This window comes from Protopterus annectens, chromosome 4.part1 (assembly GCF_019279795.1).
Source record: "Protopterus annectens isolate FY-2018-M chromosome 4.part1, PAN1.0, whole genome shotgun sequence".
Taxonomy (NCBI): Eukaryota; Metazoa; Chordata; order Ceratodontiformes; family Protopteridae; genus Protopterus; species Protopterus annectens.
Genome location: NC_056734.1, coordinates 171,407,726 through 171,426,950, shown reverse-complemented (window position 1 = coordinate 171,426,950; position 19,225 = coordinate 171,407,726). Strand labels below are relative to the sequence as shown.

Here is a 19,225-nt window from a genome sequence, read left to right as displayed (position 1 = left end):
GTCTGCATGTCCTCCCTGTGGTCGTGTGGGTTTCCTCTGTGTACTCTGGTTTCATCCCAAAGCCATGCTGTCAGTGGATTGGACACTCTATATTGGCCCTTTGCGTGAGTTCATGCATATGTGTGCCTTCTGTGGAAGGTTGGATGCCAGGCTGGCAACTCAACACCGTAAAACTCCACTGTCAATCATGAGTGGACAGGTGCTCCACTGTGGCAATCCCTAACCGGGAAAAGCTGAAAGAAGAAGAAGGGAACATATTAATGATACCCATATCTGTTAATACACTAGAGCCTTACTTAATTATGTGATGAGGTTTGAAACTGTCATTCTGTTGTCTTTATGAGCCTGGCAAAAAAAAAAGAAAATATAGATGGTAATAAAGACATATGCTTGTAAAATGGAAGTGTGATGGCAAGTCAAATGTGATGCACATAGCAGAAATAGTTTAAATAATATATTCAATCTGATGCTTTATTAAGCATTATAAACATTAAATACTCACTTGTGCTTGAAATTCATTTATTTTATATATATTTTGTAGCTTTTAAGCACAGTTACTTATTTCAGACATTAGCAGATTATTTCTCTACTTAATTTTTTATGTGTAAGATTTCTTGTAGTTAAACTTAAATTCTTACATTTGTGCAAGGTTTTTTTTTTTACCTTTTATGGCATTTATGCAATATGCTGGAATGGTTATGCGTCTTTAAATTAATGCATATTTATGTTAATTTGTGTAGAATATTAGTTTATTTTCCAGTTAGCATTTCTTATTTTATGTATGTGTGTACTTTTAAATATTATATAATTTGTCAACTGCGTATGTTTTATAAATTATGTCCACTTTATTTTGCTTCTTTTTTAGTAATCTAATTTGCATGGGTTTATTTTTCTATGGTAGTCTAATGGGTCATACTGGGAAACAGTGTTGACACAATGTACCTTTACAAACTAAAAATGATTGTAGACTGATCACTGGTGGGATAACTGCAGGTAATATCAGGTGCTCTTTCCTTTGCTCATAATTTCAGCATAACCCTCTGTGGCATACTATTTTTTTTAGTTTAGTTTATTAACCAAATAAGTGAACTGGGTCTTCTAGAGTCTTTTCAAACACAGCCCAGCCAGAAGTGCAGGAGTAATTAATCTATATCTGGACAGCTTTAAGTAACCATCTAACTAATATTTTTGAGAGATGTGAAGAAACCAGACAGAACCTAGTCAGATACAGCTTTGAAGTAAACTGCTAACCCACTGTGCTGCCCAAAGTGTGAAATATTTGGTGACAAATGGTACCAGGTCTACAGCATTAAACTCCAGTTCTTTAACAAGTATGTTACATTACCTGTCCATCTGTGGAGAAATCAGGAAATTCTAGATACGTGAGCCATGTGTTAGAAGACAATGCAACATGCAAAACCACAATAAGTGAAGTGTAAACATTATCTTTTTCAGAACCTGAAAGAACTATATTTGGAAAATAACAGTCTAGAATTCCTACCTGCAACAATCAAACTTTTAGAAAAGCTAGAAATACTGGATTGCCAAAATAATATTCTCAAGGAATTACCAGAATCAATCTGTGAACTAAAAGGTACAGTTACATATTTTGATTATGACTGTAATACTTAACAACTTTGAAAACAAAATACTGCTGTAGTAATTTGAAATATTAAAAACTCCAGATGTGCTTTATGGTTTGATACAAATATTAGGATCCAGATGACAGAATCAATCAGCTCTTTCCTAATAATTAGTCTGTAAATTGTGGCAAATGATCCTGGCAGTAACATCACTATAGTTCTAATTGTCAACAGTCTATGCTTCATACTGTAGTTCAGATTCTGTACCAGATTCTGCTTCGGTTTCTTTCTACTACCATGGAAGATGATCAAAACATTGCCACTTTCAAACTATACGTTGTTGTTTTAAATAAGTGTGGTGGGGGGGGGCAGCACCTCACAGTGTTTACAGTGCAGGGGGGCTTGCCCCCTGCAGAAATGATTTTAGATTATTTTTAAATTACTTTCAGTCCTGTAATTTAATGTATAGCTCAGGTAGATGTTGATCCAGAAAACAGCTCCAGAACAAATATAGCTCTAATGAAAGGTACAAGTCTAAAAGAGAAACAGTGTCTTCTCCACCAGTCTCATATCAGTCCCACAAACTGGAGCTCCCCATAATTTCAGGACCATACCACATCTCAGCATTCTGCATACATGATTTGTCTCTCACATCCCACTCTTCCCTTCTTTCCCTTTCTCTGCCATCTTAATATATCTGTCATTTTTGTCCCATGGTTTTTCTTTCCTACATACATGTCTCTGTATATGGCACAGCACAGCTGTAAACTCAGTACTGGGTTATTCTTACTTAAAAAATAAAGGCTAAAAATGTCATTGGAATGTATGTCTAGGCTTCTAAAATATTCCTAGATTAATAGCCTGGTAAGTACCTATGAATCATCTAAACACTATTCTATTTCCTCCATAGCTTTTAAGTGCATGGCCGTGTCCAGTGATCCTACCTACCCTACTAAAATATCTCTCATTCCAGTCTCCAGCATCCTTGGTGAGTCCTTAGATGCCAGTGCAGCCACTTGTATGACCTGGCCACTGCCCTGCAGTATAAATCTTATATAGGAGGGAAAATACAGAAACTCCATTTGCCTGCTTTCTGGCTTCCAGTACAATCCCATGTTGCAGACTTAACAATTCTCTGATAATCGAAGACAACTCTCCAGTGTTCTTGGATACATTGCCACAGTCAGTCAAAGCACAACTCCCTTTCCTTTCTATTGTCCTTAGACAGGAGAGCAGTCTATCAAACCTGAATGCTCTGCTTGGATGCAGCTGGTCCATTTAATTTTATACATCTTTTGTCATTTTTCTAGCCACTACTGCAATGTAAGAAACCTTATTTTCAGTAACCAAAACCTCAATAAGAAGGCAGTCCGAATTGCAGGCCCTAGTATTCACATAGTCAGTCAGTCAGAGGCAGTCTAAATTGTAAGCCCTAGTGTTCACACATTCATAGGATCACTTAGTAAAACAATGCATATGAAAGTGCATAAGTCTAAGCACTATTCAAAGGAATAAGAAAAAGAAACAATGATATAATTATGGCATACAAATAATTTAAGTGCCCCAAAGGATATGAATCAGTGGTTCATGGCCTAGTCATTGACAACCATCTCCTCAAAAATTTCTCCTGTGAAAAGTATGCCTACCAATTGGCATAATCCCTTTACCTACATATGTCAAAACCAGGGTCACACCAACATTGAGGATAGGGGCACTTTTCAATGAGATATAGGTTCATAGGTTGGTACTAAGGCCTATGCAAGCCTAGCCATAACAATCCCCTGGAATTTTTTTCCCACAATATTTACTTCTCTGGGCCCCTGTCTAGCAGGGTGACTGACATGACCCCCGGGGTGAATTTCCTATCTCCCATCCAGTCATCAAGGTTCCTTTTGAAGAGGGCCAATGAGGTGCTTTGCTTGACATGTATGGGCAGTCTATTCCAGAGTATGGAGAGTCTCTGGGTCAGGAACCTATCCCTCCAGCATGTTTTGTTCATTGTGATGATAAGGTTTAGATCCCTGGAGCGTGTGGCTCTGAGGGATTGGGATTTCTTTAAGTGGAGCATGTCCAACAGCTCAGGGTTTGACATGGCCTTGTATGTTAAGCAGAGATCGCCTCTGAGTAGACGATATGTCACAGAGTATAGCTGGAGTTTTTTTAGATGGTCAGCATATGGCATCTGCTTTAGGCCTGTGATTCTTTTAGTGAGGTATTTCTGTGGCCTTTCCAGTTGTTGCAGATGTCTTGTGAGGTACATACCAAATGGGGCATTATACTCTATATAATGGGTCTAATGAGGGATGAGTACAGTGGGACAACAACCTCCTTTTTTCTGGATGAAAAGCCCTTAGTGATGAGGTGTGCCACGTAGAAGGATTTCCTGACTGTTGTGGCAATGTGGTTATCGAAAGTGAGACCACTGTCCACTTGTGTCCGTAAGTCTCTCATCACACTTTCGATGTTTAGTGTCCTGCCACCTATGTGGTAGTTCATGAGTACATGTTTTTTTCCAAAGGGGATGACTATACATTTCTTGGCATTAAGCTTGAGCCCATGGCTCTGGCACCAGGCACCTGTTTCTGTAAGGCCCTTTTGTAGAATATCCACATCATTTGGAGATTCAATAATGGCTCCCAGTTTGCAGTCATCTGTGTTGGCCTGTAATTCAGAGAAGTAGATGCCAAACAAGAGAGGTCCCAGGACTGAACCCTGAGGTACTCCATTTGTTACTTGTCTGGAGGGGGATTTGGAGTCGGCTACTTTTACAGTCTGGGTTCCGTCAGTAATCCAGTTGGCAACCCATCGAGTGACGTAGGGATTTATGCCCAGCTTAGTAAGTTTATCTATGATTCCAGAGTAGGGGATGGTGTTGAAAGCCTTGGCGAGGTCCAGATAGGCTGTGTGGACCTCCTTACCCTCGTCCACAGCTCTGGAGACTGATTCAAAGAAGTCAATCAGATTCAGGAGACAAGATCGGCCCTTCACAAACCCAAACTGGGTGGGGTCCAGTGTCTGGAGGTTGACAATGTCTTTGTTTATAAGTTCCATGATAATGCGTTCCATACCCTTGTAGATCAGGCTTGTCAGACTGATGGGACGGTAGTTCCCGGGATCCAAGGTGGATCCTCCCTTGTGGATCGGGATAACTGTAGCTATGCGCCACGCAGTGGGCATGAAGCCTGAGGTGAGGCTATGATTAAACATGACACTTAGGTGGGGTGCCAGTTCATTTTGTAGTTCATGTAGTACACAGCCTGGGATGTCATCTGGTCCCATGGATGCTGTATTCTTAGCTTTGGAGAGTGCTGTTTTTACCTGTGTGTCCGTGATTATCGGAATTTGGCAATCTTTTGGTATTGAGATGGGCCCTTTAGGGGTTGAGAGGGGAGTGAAGTTGGCACTAAATCGATCTGTCAGAATATTGGCAATATCCTTGGGATCAGTATATTTAATGCCATTCTGTTGTAGCTCAGAGCAGATCTGAGCATTGCCATTTAGATTCTTGACATAACTATAGAATGCCTTGTGGTTGTCTTTGGAATCTTTGGCAATTTTATTTTCGTAACTAGCTTTTGAGGATTTTATGAGGGATCTCAGCTTCTTACTGAGGCTGGTGAGGGAGTTTTTTGCATCCTGGGATTTTCCTCTTTTCTGCAACAGTTTCTTCCTTCTGTTGTATAGTTTGTTTATAGCAGGGGACCACCAGATTGGCTTCCTTTTTTGGAGAAGAGCATCTTGGTTCTATTTGGGATGGCACGATTCATGCACGAGTGGATGTGCTTGTACAGTGCCTTAGTGTAGGATTCTGCAGTCGAACTTCCAGATCCCGTCTGTGTGGGTGTTGTGAAGTTTGTCACTTCTGACTTCAGTAGCATGACGTTGGCTTTGGAGAAGTTTTTTAAGGAGGTTTCCTTACTGGGGGTGGGGGTGGGATGTGGATGTCAAGGGTGAATTGCTTATGGTCAGACCTGACCAATGAGGGGGTGACCACTGGTGTGGAGCATCTATCTCCCATGTTGGTAATGACCAGGTCTAGGATATTGGAGCCCCTGGTGGGACAATGGATTAGCTGATCCAGGGCATTGGAATTTATAAAGTCCAAGAACCATTGGGAAAAGGAGTTGGTACCCGAGTAGTTTTCCCAATTAATGGCAGGGTAGTTGAAATCACCTAGTATTATGGTGTTTGGTTGTATCTTAATATTTTCCAGTATGTTAGGAAGGTGTAGTGAGAATCTTGGGGTATGGTAGGGGATCTGTAGCAAGCTACAATTTGGATTGCAGTCTTACCTAGTGTTAGTTGCACCTGGAGAATTTCAGATGCATTGTGTTGGGCAACTAGCCTGGAGGTGTGAATATCCTTGGTCAATATGGACACTCCTCCACCTTTAGTGTTTCGGTCTTGGTTTTGTGGCCGAAAAGTGTGCTAAGAATTGTAGCCTGGTATTGCAGGGGTGCTCTCTGGAGCCTTGAACCAGGTCTCAGTCACTGCACAGATATCGATGTTCTCCATTTTTAGGAGTGCCTCGAGAAAGTGCATTTTCAGGTTTAGACTTCTAGCATTGAGTAGCATTACCTGCAGATTTTGCATGCTTGTATCTGTTACAGTGGTGGTTTTAACCTTTGAACCTTGCCTAAAAAAGGCACTATGGGGCGGCAAGAGCTTTAGCCAGTAACCTGAATCCCAGGGATGATAGGTGCAGACCATCTCTGGCAAAGCATCATGGTTTGTCGATCATGTCTTCCCAGGCAGACAAATGCTGGATCCCCTTTGAATGACACCAGAAGCTTAGCCAATTGTTGAAGTCAATCATTTTGTCCTTATATTGTGGTATCATTCTGGGCGAAGGCAGGATGCTACTCAGGGCTAGGGTCATACCTGCCTGGGTCATATGATCCAAGAGCTCTTCCATGTCTCTTTTCATGTAGTCCAGGGAGGTATGTCTCAAGTCATTTACTCCAGCATGGACAATGACAGAGTCGTATTTGTACTTGTTGTGGAGTGACTTGACTGCATGCGTTATGTGGCGGATCCTGGCACCCGACAGGCAGCTGACTGTAATTTTCTCCTTGTTCAGCCTGGTGAGTGGGACATCAGTGTGCCTGACTATAGAGTCACCTATGACTAAAGTGTTGGGTACATTGTCTTGCCTTACGGGCTATTTTTGGGTGGCACACTGGTGTTGTGAGCTATGTGTCACTTTGGTTGTGACTGGTGTTTGTTTTCGTTTCGGCTTTGGAGGTCCTTGTTGCTTGGGCAGGTTAATGTTAAGGGCCTCTGCATATGTGGGTTTAGTGTTGCTATGTGTGGGAGTTGATGGTGTGGGTTTTGAAGGGCTATGAGTTGCTAGAGGTGTAATGCAGGTGTTAGCCTTCTCCTCTTGACTGTCTAGCACAGTCTTGACCGGAGAGAGCTTTGCTTCCAGTTTGGCTATGTAAGTGCATCTCTCGCAAGTTGTAGTGTTGGGTGGTAGGAGGAGAGGATTGTTTGTGTACATGAGGCAGTTGCCGCATTGCCCCAGTATGCCCAGATTCACCAGGTGGACAGGAGAAACCACCGGAAGCTGACCCTTGGACATGCCTGTTTAGGTGCTTTTTTGTAAGGTTTAAGAGCTGTTTTCCCTTACCTTTGCAAGGTACTTTGCAATTGTAGGCTGTTTAGTGCCTATGATTAATTTCTCGTTATTGACAAGGAGAGCTGAGTGCTTGTATCAGTTTCAGGCTTCCTAGTGCTTTACAGCAGGTTCTAGAGAAAGTGCTAGTCACAGGCGTTCAGATTTTAGTGCTACTACTGAGAAACCAGCTAGTTTTAAGGGAAAATTTGAAGAGCAGACTTTCCGGCACCTGGAATAGTTTAACTGTAGCCTCGTAGTGCTGCACTATGTGAAAAATGTGCAAACACACACGTTTTTAAGCCAGAAAGTTGAAAGGGATAGAAATCAGCCCAAAAAGGCAAATAAAATTACAATTTCAGAGCTGAAAACCACTCCTCTAGTGTTAGATAGGCAGTACAATGCTCACCAGTCCCACTGGTAGGCAGTAGGACTTCCCTCTGCCACAGCAAGGTCTGGATAGCTCTGAGCACAGAAAGTAAAGTCCTGAGACAAGCAAGGCCTGGGATATGGACTGGCTAGAAAAGGTGGGAAACGAGCAAACAAGGTAGTATATATATATATATATATATATATATATATATATATATATATATATATATATATATATATATATTTTTTTTTTTTGTTGAAACAGGCTAAACAATGCAATAATACAGTAAATAAACACAGAAAAGTCTAATGCACTTGATACAGCAGAATAAGTAGCTAGTCTACATATACAGATACGTCTATATATACAGAAAAACAGCTAAAACACAAACACTTCAGATGCAGTGCAACCTAGAGCACTTGAGTTGTAGCAATATTAAGGCAATTACAGTTATAATAAATGCTCTAAAATATACTCTATATTTCCAAAATGTTTGAGAAGCACAGTCAGAACATAAGGAAATTCAGGCAAATTTTTTTTTTTTTAAAGGGAAAAAGGAGAAACAGAAGGCCTTATCAAATGCTCTCTCTGTATTAGGTAGAATAAGCTAATGACACTAGACTGGGAGGAGTGTCCCAGATCAGATTTACAGTAGGGGCGGGCAACTGCAAAGTCACCAAGTATAACACAAGACACCAACATGACACTAAAGCTATTAGCCTACAAAGCACTAGAGAAAGCCACAAAATGAAAGTTTTTAAACAGGTAAAGATTTGTAAAGATACAGAATGCTTTAACTACAAACAAATCAGTTACCCATGCAGATTACAATAAAAGTGCTATATATAAATTGCTAGAAACAATAAACTGTATAAATAATCGAAAAAAAAACAGGATACTTATATATCTCAGCTAAGAGTTGGAGTCAACAGCTCTCATCCACTCTGCTCAGTGTGTATAGACAGAAACTCTCTCAAAGTTAGGGCTTAAATACCAGAACAATAACTTTTTTTTTTTTTTTACAAAAACACAAAAGAACCAGACCCCACTAGCCTGCAGCTATTAGCCTACAAAGCACTAGAGAAAGCCACAAAATGAAAGTTTTTAAACAGATAAAGATTTGTAAAGATACAGAATGCTTTAACTGCAAACAAATCAGTTACCCGAGCGGATTACAATAAAAGTGCTATATATAAATTGCTAGAAACAATAAACTGTATAAATAATCGAAAAAAAACAGGATACTTATATATCTCAGCTAAGAGTTGGAGTCAACAGCTCTCATCCACTCTGCTCAGTGTGTATAGTGGATCACACCTTCAGTACTAATGTTTACTGTCTAATCCTCAGACAGACCCATTGTGCTGTCTCTCAGAAAGTTAGCCTTCTCTCAAGTCAGCATATTGACATATGTATCTAAGTTGAATAAGTAATAGTCTTTTAAATAGTCTAAATGGTCACAAAAGCAAATGAAAACATAGCTACTAATTAGAATGCTTTTCATAAAATAGTGCTGCATACCTAAGAAATTTTGCACTCCCCAACAACTGAACCAAATAAAACAATTTAGGGTCCACGCAAATTGCACCTGTGCTCCCCTGCAGCAGTACTGAACAAAGTGAACCAACTCACTATGCAGATAAGAAATCTTTAATAGTCACATAGATTAAGCGCTTTCATCTGAAAACCGCAGACTTCATCAGAATCTGTTAAAACATGTCATTAGATGTGCTTATATAGTTGCTTGCAACCAATAAAATCACGCTAACAATTATACTTTAAATTTTGAATAATCTGTCATTTAAAGAAACAGGAATAAAACTCATTACAATATATTTCACTATATACAACTCACAATAACCTTACTAAAATGTATAAAAAATATATATTTACTAAAAATTATAAAATTATTTACTGGAACATGATGTAAACCAAACTTATTGCCAATATCTGCACAAGAACCACAAAAAAATATAAAATGACAGATTTCCATAAAAAGCATAACCCAGGATAGAACCCTGGTCAGTTAAATGTAAAGTCTGATGCTCTATCCTCTGAGCTATAGCAACAATACTAGATAAATGTAACTTTTTTAACTTCTACCGTCTCATTTCTAAGACTGGGGTAATGGTGACACTATCATTAATACTTGGATAGCTGGCTGCATTTAGCAATAACTGCCATTTGACAAATCTTTCTTTTAAGATACACTTAATGTCCCCTCCACTAGGACTCATATAAACACATTCCAGAATGGCAAACTTAAAATTGGAACATCCATTGCTAGATTCTAAATGCCTATACAATGCATTGTTTTTGTCCTTTTTCCTAATACAATAATAATGCTCATAAATTCTGTTCTTAAGGGCTCTGTTGGTTTGCCCTATGTAGAATGCGGAACAGCTGCAACATTTTGCCAAATATATCACCCTCACAGTGTTACAATTACCTCTCCTAAAATACACCCTGGTTCTATGGATGTTGTCTAATATCAATGTTGTATCCTCATTTATTGCAAAGCATTGGTTGCAGCTGCCACATTTTTTAGTTCCTTGCAAGTCCTTTCTATTACCTATAGCATTTCCTTTGTATTCAAATCTATGCTTTACATTTCGTCCTGTTTTATGTACAAAAATGGGCTTCTCTCCCAAAATATTATACACTTCCATGTCCCCCTTTAACAAAACCCAGTTTTGTTGAACAATGCTCTTTATAGCTTGACTGATTGTATTCCAATATGAAGGCCCTCCCATAATTGTCTTTATTTGTGCCTTCATGTGTATAAACCATACCGTCACCCAGTAGGGGGTTGTACCTAACACCCCATTCACTAATAACATATTGAGACACCTCCTTAATCATGGAAACAGGATACCCTCTTTCCTGAAACATATTACCTATAAATTCCATCTCTTTTCTTCATATCCGCGTACTCTGAGGTCATTTGTGCTTTCCTAATACATTGACCTTTTAAAATGCTCTTCTTTTGTTTCCTCCTCCTAAAATACACTCTAGCTCTATGGATGTTGTCTAATACCAATGCTGTTTCCTCATTTATTGCAAAGCATTGGTTGCAGCTGCCACATTTTTTAGTTCCTTGCAAGTCCTTTCTATTACCTATAGCATTTCCTTTGTATTCAAATCTATGCTTTACACATAATGTAAATAGTGTGTGAAATGTATAATGGTTTGGCAAAACAATAAAAATGATTATTGAAAAAAAAAAAAAAAAATCTATGCTTTACATTTCGTCCTGTTTTATGTACAAAAATGGGCTTCTCTCCCAAAATATTATACACTTCCATGTCCCCTTTTAACAAAACCCAGTTTTGTTGAACAATGCTCTTTATAGCTTCAGCAAACTGATTCCAATATGAAGGCCATTTTTGTCCTGTGGGGAGGTACCAACAAGGGTATCGAGCAATTTGTGAATTATAGAAATAAGTCTAGTACGTACATAAAGTTCACCCACACCCATAGTAAAGAAGGTATAGCTTATTAAGACACCTATGTAGAACATTCTGGAACTGGATTTAAATCCAAAATTTATAAGAAAAATACATTTAGTAACTCCTATTTGGAGTATTCCAGCTGCCACCCATAGAAACATTCACTGAATTTTCCAAGGGCAATGAAACAATTGCCACACAGCACAACAGAGAACCCACAACTAACTAAATCAAACTCACCCCATTGGGGGGGGGGGGCTTTGCCTTCCATGTCCCCCCTAACTATATATACCAACTCCAAGATCGCACTACAGTGGGGAAAAGGGCAAAGTTGTGTAGTTGGCCAACTGCTTCATTGCCCTTGGAAAATTCAGTGAATCGTGGAAGTGATTTTTTTCTGAATACATGTCGACAAAGAAGTGTTCGCTGAAAATAACTTTCGGTGAACTAATATAGACCTATACATATATATATATATATATATATATACATATATATATATATATATATATATATATATATATATATATATATATATATATATATATATATATATATATATATATATATATATATATATATACACGTGTGTGTGTGTGTGTGTGTGTGTATATATATATATATATATATATATATATACGTGTGTGTGTGTGTGTGTGTGTATATATATATATATATATATATATATATATATATATATATATATATATATATATATATATATACACATGTGTGTGTGTGTGTGTGTGTATGTGTGAGTTCATTGAGTTTTCGGAAACTCAAAATTCATATGGTCAAGACCATATCATAGGTTCATAGCTTAGTACTAGGCTAATTGCCCTTGTGGGCCATTTTAAGCTTAGGCAATTACCCCTTGTGAGAATCAAACCATGCACCTTGTGTCTGTAAGATAAACAACTTAACTATTAAGCCAACCATATGACTGAGTTTTTGAAAACTCAAACTAAAAAAAAATCAACATTTTTGTTCATTCGTTTGCCATTCAAAACTGTGGTTTTCAATCGAGTGTCTTACACACAGACACACACATATATACACACACACAGATATATATATATATATATATATCTATATATCTATATATATATCTATATATATATATATGGGTCTACTTCAAAAGATTGAAGTACCCGAATATCATTGAACTTCTGGAACAGCGAAAACTAACCCCGGGAAAAGACCCACTTGGCCACCATGGTGAACTTTGCCCTTTCCCCAGTCTCCGATCTCGGAGTTGGTATATTTAGTTGGGGGGGTGTGGGGAGTGCTGCCCCCACATACGTTTGTTTTTTTGTTCTGATGACCAAGTGGTTCTTTTTCCAAGGATAGTTTTCGGAGTTCTGGGTGTTCGATAATTTAAAGTTTTGCTGGTGTCATCTCGATGATTTCATCTTCACAAATGTGATCTTTTGAAGTTGGACGTATATATATATATATATATATATATATATATATATATATATATATACATATGTAGTTTTGAAACTAAAAAGAAGAAAATAATTAAAGACATGAATGAATATTCGAAAGGTTCTGCCTATCCAGCCCCTCCATCTAGCACTAACACCAGTTTCAATGGGGTTGGTTTGACTCATACTGGGCAGACTAATGTTGATGAAAGTAATCATAATGAGTCCATGAATGGTACAGTCAATGATGGTAGCCCATGGGTTCGCCGTAGTGAACAAATCAGGAATAATCAGCAACGACAGGTGCCTCAGTATGTTGACCAAATGGAAGGCACTACCCCTGCTGGTCATACTAATAACTCTAATCACAATAATAACCCTAATCAGGGTTTTCGGTTGAACAACGAAGTGCAACAACAACAATTTTCGAACTGGCAAACCAACAACAGGAGGCAGGGCCAGAACAGTAGGTGGCAGAATCGGAGGAGGAGATAAGAGGGATTTCGCCACATGTCCTGGTAAACACCGAGGGGGACTTTAAAATTTTCAACTTTAGTTCACTCCGGGTGGATAAGGATATGGGTAACTTCTTTTCTAAAGGGCTGACTTTGTTCCTGACAAAAGGGCCAATTTAGTCAAAACCATCATAGACCTTAAACTTTTTGTTCGTAAGCTCAATCTTTCACACCTTATGGGTTCCAATTCCACACTGACTAATAACTTAAAGGTTTCCAGCCTGTTTAACCCACAGCTGCAAGACACTCTAGCTTTGTTTGAAAAAGCTTGTGAAATTGATTTCAGAAGGTTGCTGGTGAACAATACATGGTATGCCTATAAGTGTAAGAACATCGACAGTGAGGAACTGGCATTTATTGTATTGTTAAAGACATGTAAAGTGCGAGTTATGAAACCCGATAAGGGTATTGGTTTAATATTCATGGATCAGCATGATTATGTAAGAAGAATGCAAGTTGTCTTAGACAGTGCAGTGTATGAACAGGTTAGTCTTAACAAAGTGAATGGAGCCTACAGGTCAATCAGTAACACCCTCAATGATTTATGTTTGGAAGGGAGTATTGATATTGATAGTCTACACTACTTAATACAGGTCAATCAATAACACCCTCAATGATTTGTGTTTTGAAGGGAGTATTGATATTGGTAGTCTACATTACTTAATACAGGTCTATCAATAACACCCTCAATGATTTATGTTTGGAAGGGAGTATTGATATTGATAGTCTACACTACTTAATACAGGTCAATCAATAACACCATTAATGGTTTATTTTTGGAAGGGAGTATCGATATTGATAGTCTACACTACTTAATACAGGTCATTCAATAACACCCTCAATGATTTATGTTTGGAAGGGAGTATTGATATTGATAGTCTACACTACTTAATACAGGTCACTCAATAACACCCTCAATGATTTATGTTTGGAAGGGAGTATTGATATTGATAGTCTACATTACTTAACTATGCCAGCACCCATTATTCCAAAGATCCACAAAGACCTCACCAATCCACCTTTTAGACCGATAGTGGATGGTAGAGGGTCTATCACATATGCGTGTGCGAAATTTGTGGATGTAAGTTAAAACCTATTGTTAGATCTGAGCCCCAAATATGCCATGATCCTTGGCATTTTCTTGAGAACATAAACAAGATAGTTTTTGATGACAGTTTATTTGTCAGAGTGGATATAGGTTCATAGGTTCATACTAGGCTATCTGCCCTAGGGCATTTATAAGCCTAGCCAGAGTGTGTTTGGCTTTCGCCACCCATTTTAAATTAATTTTGCTTTGCCTTGTTTTGAGGTTAGTATACTGTGCCTCTGTCTAACAGTGACACAGAAGTGATAGCCGGGGTAAACCTATGATCTCCCATCCACTCATCAAGATTCCTCTTGAAGAGAGTCAATGTGGGACTCTGCCTAACCTGGACTGGGATTTTATTCCAGAGTGAAGGGAGCCTCTGGGTTATGAATCTGTCCCTCCAGCATGTCCTATTTATTTCAGTGCTGAGGTTCAAGTCTCTCGAGCGCGTAGCTCGATGGGATTTGGATTTTCTGAGGTGCAGCATGTCCATTAATTCCGGGTTGGACATGGCTTTATACGTCAGGCACAGATCGCCTCTGAGCAGGCGGTATGCCACTGAGTAGAGCTGGAGTTTCTTTAACCGGGCAGCATATGGCATCTGTTTGATCCCTTTGATCCTCTTGGTGAGGTACTTTTGGGGTCTTTCCAGTTGCTGCAGGTGTCTGGTAAGGTACATCCCAAAAGGGGCATTGTACTCAATTATGGGCCTGATGAGGGATGAGTAAAGAGGCACGATGACCTCCCTGATCTAGATGTGAATCCCTTCATGATTAAGTGGGCTATATAAAATGTTTTTCTAACCACTTTGGCCACGTGGTTATCAAATGAGAGATTGCTATCAACTTGGGTCCCCAGGTCCCTAATGACTTCTTCTGTACTTAATGGATTACCACCTATGTGGTAATTTGTGGGCACTTTGTTTTTGCCAAAGGGGATGACTATACACTTTTTGGCGTTTAGCTTGAGGCCATGGCTCTGGCACCAGTTGTCTGTTTCTATGAGGCTCTTTTGGAGGATGCTTGTGTCGGCTGGAGAGTTGATTATGGCGCCCAGTTTGCAGTCATCTGCGAACTTATTCAGCCACAATCCTTCCGTGTTGGCCTGTACCGCCGAGAAATATATACCGAACAAGAGAGGTCCCAGGACTGAGCCTTGTGGGACGCCACTTGTAACTGGTTTGGAGTCTGACATGGCTCCAGCAATTCTAACCATGTGGGTTCTGTCCTTGAGCCAGTTTGCAACCCATCTAGTGACATAGGGGTTTATATTTAAGCTGGTGAGCTTATCTATAATGCCCGAGTGGGGTATTGTATCGAAGGATTTTGCGAGGTCCAGGTAGGCTGTGTGGACCACCTTCCCCTCGTCAATTGCCTTGGTGACTGTTTCAAAGAAATCGACCAGGTTTAAGAGGCAGGATCTGCCCTTAACAAAGCCAAACTGGGTAGGATCCAGTGTCTGTAGGTCCCCAATATCTTTATTTATGAGGTCCATGATGATCCTTTCCATAGCTTTGCAGACCAAGCTAGTCAGGCTTATGGGGCGATAGTTTCCAGGATCCGTTGAGGCACCACCTTTGTGGAGAGGGACCACTGTTGCTGCACGCTCTTTGGGTACATATCCTGTAGTAAGGCTAAGATTGAACAGTAGTTTTATGTTTGGGTTTAGCTCTTCTTGGAGTTCATGTAGGATGCAGCCGGGACACCATCTAGTCCCATTGATGCTGTGTTTTTGCTTTGGAGAGGGCGGCTCTTACCTGAGCATCTGAGATGTCGGGGGCAGCACTCTGTTGGGATAGATATTTGCCCTTTTGGTGGGGAGGGGGTTTGCACTGAACCTGTCAGCTAGGATGTTGGCAATGTCTGTGGGCTCGGTGTATTTTTGTCATTTTGGACTAATTCTGAGCATATCTGGGAATTCCCACCCAGGTTCCTAACATAACTAAAGAAAGCCTTGTGATTATCCTTAGTGTCCTGTGCAATTTTTCTCTCGAAGCTGGCCTTAGACGATTTTATGAGTGCCCGTAGTTTTTTGCTAATACTGATCAGAGATACCTTCCCTTTTTGGGATTTTGCTCTATCATGTAGTAGCTTCCTCCTTCTATTGTATAGTTTGTTTATGGCTGGGGTCCACCAGACAGGACGTCTGCCTTTGGAGGATTGGGTCTTGGTTTTATTTGGGATTGCATGATCCATGCATTCCTGAAGGTGTTCATAGAATGCGTTTATAAAGGATTCTGTGGTCTGGGCCGTATTTTCCATAGGCCCGGGGGCTTTGAAGGATTTCGCCTCGGTTTTGAGGCATGTGAAATTTGCTTTAGAGAAGTTTTTCACTGTGGTTTTCTGGGCAGGGGGTGGGGTCGGGATGTGAATATCCAGTGAGATTAGTTTATAGTCTGATCTTACCAGTGAGGGATACACTTCTGGTCTGGAGCATAGTGTCCCCATGTTGGTGATGATCAGGTCCAGTATGTTTTCCCCTCTTATGGGAGTGGTAACAAGTTGTTCCATAGCATTTGAGTTTATAAATTCTAGGAACCTTTGGGCTAGAGTAATGCTCCCAGTCTATGTTTGGGTAGTTGAAGTCACCCAATATAATGGTGTTGGGAGAGACCTTCATATTTTCCAGTATTCTCAGGAAGGCCGAGTGGGGTTCCTGTGTTTGGGAGGGTGGTCTGTAGCAGGCTATAAACTGGAAGGCAGTTTTACCCACAGTTAGTTGCACATGGATAGTCTCTGATGCTTCGTGCTGTGCCACCAACCTGGAGGTGTGGGTATCTTTGACGAATATTGATACTCCCCCTCCTTTTGTGGTTCGGTCCAAGTTTTGGGGCCGAAAAGCATGGTATGAGGTATAACCTGGTAGTGCTGGAGTGCTCTCGGGAGCCTTGAACCAGGTTTCTGTTACTGCACAGATATCGATGTTCTCCATGCTAAGGAGAGTTTCGAGTGCGTGCATCTTGAGGTTTAGACTTCTGGCGTTGAGTAGCATTACTCTTCATTTCTTATCCCTTGTGATACCTATAGAGGTGGGTTTGTCTTTTGAGCCTTGCCTAAAAAAGGCACTATGGGGGTAGCAAGAGCCTTTGCCAATATCAGAAAGCCCATGGGTGACAGGTGCAAGCCGTCCCTAGCGAAGCATCGTGGCTTGTCGAGCATGTCATCCCAGGCTGACAGGCATTGGATCCCCTTTGAATGACACCAACACTTAAGCCAATTGTTGAAATTGATCATCTTGTCTTCATATTGTGGCATCATTCTTGGTGAGGGTAAGATGCTACTCAAGGTCAGGGTCATACCGGCCTGGGCTACATGCTCAGAGAGCTCCTCTATGTCTCTTTTCATGTAGTCCAGGGAGGTACGTCTCAGGTCATTCACACCAGCATGGACAATGACTGAGTCATATTTGTACTTGCCTTGGAGTGACCTGAGTGCTTGTGTTATGTGGCGGATCCTAGCGCCCGACAGGCAGCTCACCGTGACCTTCTCCTTGTTCAGCCTGGTGAGCGGGACGTCAGTGTGCCTGACGATAGAGTCACCTATTACAAGTGTATCAGGTGTGTTGTTTAGCCTTAAGGGCTGTGACTGTTCGACACACTGGCTTTGTGAGCTATGTGTTGCACGTGCTTTGTTTTGGAGTAGCGGTTGCTTGGTGTCTGCTTTGGAGGTCTCTGCTGCTTAGGCAGATTTTTATTTAGAGCCTCCGAGTATGTTTTTGTGTGTTTATGTGTTTGGTTTGTTGTTGTGGTAGGTCTATGTGAGACTGGAATTGTAGTGAGTGTGGTTTCCTTCTCCTCCTGACTGGTTACGCCAGTACTGAGTTGAGAGAGCTTAGCCTCCAGTTTGGCTATATGGTTGCATCTCCCACATGTGTTGGAATTTGTTGGGAGGAGGAGAGGGTTGTCTGTGTACATGAGGCAGTTGTAACATTGCCTCTAGATTCCCAGATTCACCAGCTGGACCGGAGAGAAGATTGACAACTGACCTTTTGACATGCAAGAATAGTATTGGGAATTCCTTTATAATTGAAAAAAAGGACCAATGGGGAACAAGGTACTCAAGGGGAGTTTGTGAGGGTGTAGTGCTTTTAATTTTTTAGAGCTGACTTATATAATTGCTTTAGTGAGCAAGTGCCAGGTAACTTAAATGCAATGTGTTACAGGTAACTTAAATGCAAAAACGACAAACAGTAACTTTCTTTCAAGTGAAACAAGGAAATAGGTACAGTAAGCAATGCAGATATCACTAGGGATCCACAGAAGTGCTAAAAGGCCGTGTTTTAGGTGGAATTAGCGTTTCAGGGAAATAAACAAACAACAAGCATACAAACAAAGCTAGATTCAGCAGGCCTGGATCTAGTCTATGCTACAGCAAACAAGGTGTACCAATTTCAGTAAGAAACAGTTAGAATATGCAGGCACTATAAGCCTTTAACCAGAAATTCCCTGCTCAGAAGGGCAGAGTCCAGCCTCTCCTCCCACAAGAGTGCAGACTGCAATCCTTCTTAACGTAAAATAACTGGCCTGAATCCCAAGTGCTTAAACCAGAACTAATACACTTTTAGAATATTACAGATCTCTACACCGTTATTCCTCAAAAACTTGGTGTAGAATGGGTTAGAGAATTTCTCCATCTCAGGGGGCTTGGCAACAAAGACATCAATGTCATAGAGATTTTGTTAGAGTTAGTTTTGAATAACAACTTTTTATTTTTTGAGAACCAGTTTTTCTTGCAGAAAAGTGGGGGTAGCCATGGGGACTTCCTGTGGTAGCAGTTTTGCGAATAGTGTGATGGCTTACTGGGAAAGGGTATTCTTGTTTAACAATTTAAAATTTAGAGAACATGTAACTTGGTATACATGTTACCAAGATGACATGTTCCTCATTTGGAAAGGTGAAGCAGTTTTAATTCAAGTATTTATAGATGAGATCACAAAGTTTACGAATTTTCTTGAATTCACCTACCACATAGGTTATGATGAGATAGATTATCTCGACATCCACCTTTCCAAAGATATCCTGAATAACAGATTTAGGACCACCATTTTCCATAAGCCCACCTATTCTAATGCATTCCTACATTTTTCAAGCTGCCACCCCTTGCATCAAAAGAAAGCAGTAGTCAAGGGGCAAGCAGTAAGGGCAGCAAGAATGGTTTCTAATTCTGATGATTTCA

General features: G+C 40.2%; 1 protein-coding gene across 1 annotated transcript in view; it reads left to right on the top strand.

Annotated features, from left to right (window-relative positions):
* The window catches only part of LRRIQ4 (leucine rich repeats and IQ motif containing 4), a 382,762-nt gene that overhangs the window by 269,198 nt on the left and 94,339 nt on the right, over positions 1–19,225 (top strand). Inside the window, exon 3 of the mRNA XM_044070079.1 lies at positions 1,456–1,594. Within this exon, the coding sequence (XP_043926014.1) occupies positions 1,456–1,594 (139 nt within the window). The remainder of the gene's footprint in view (positions 1–1,455; positions 1,595–19,225) is intronic.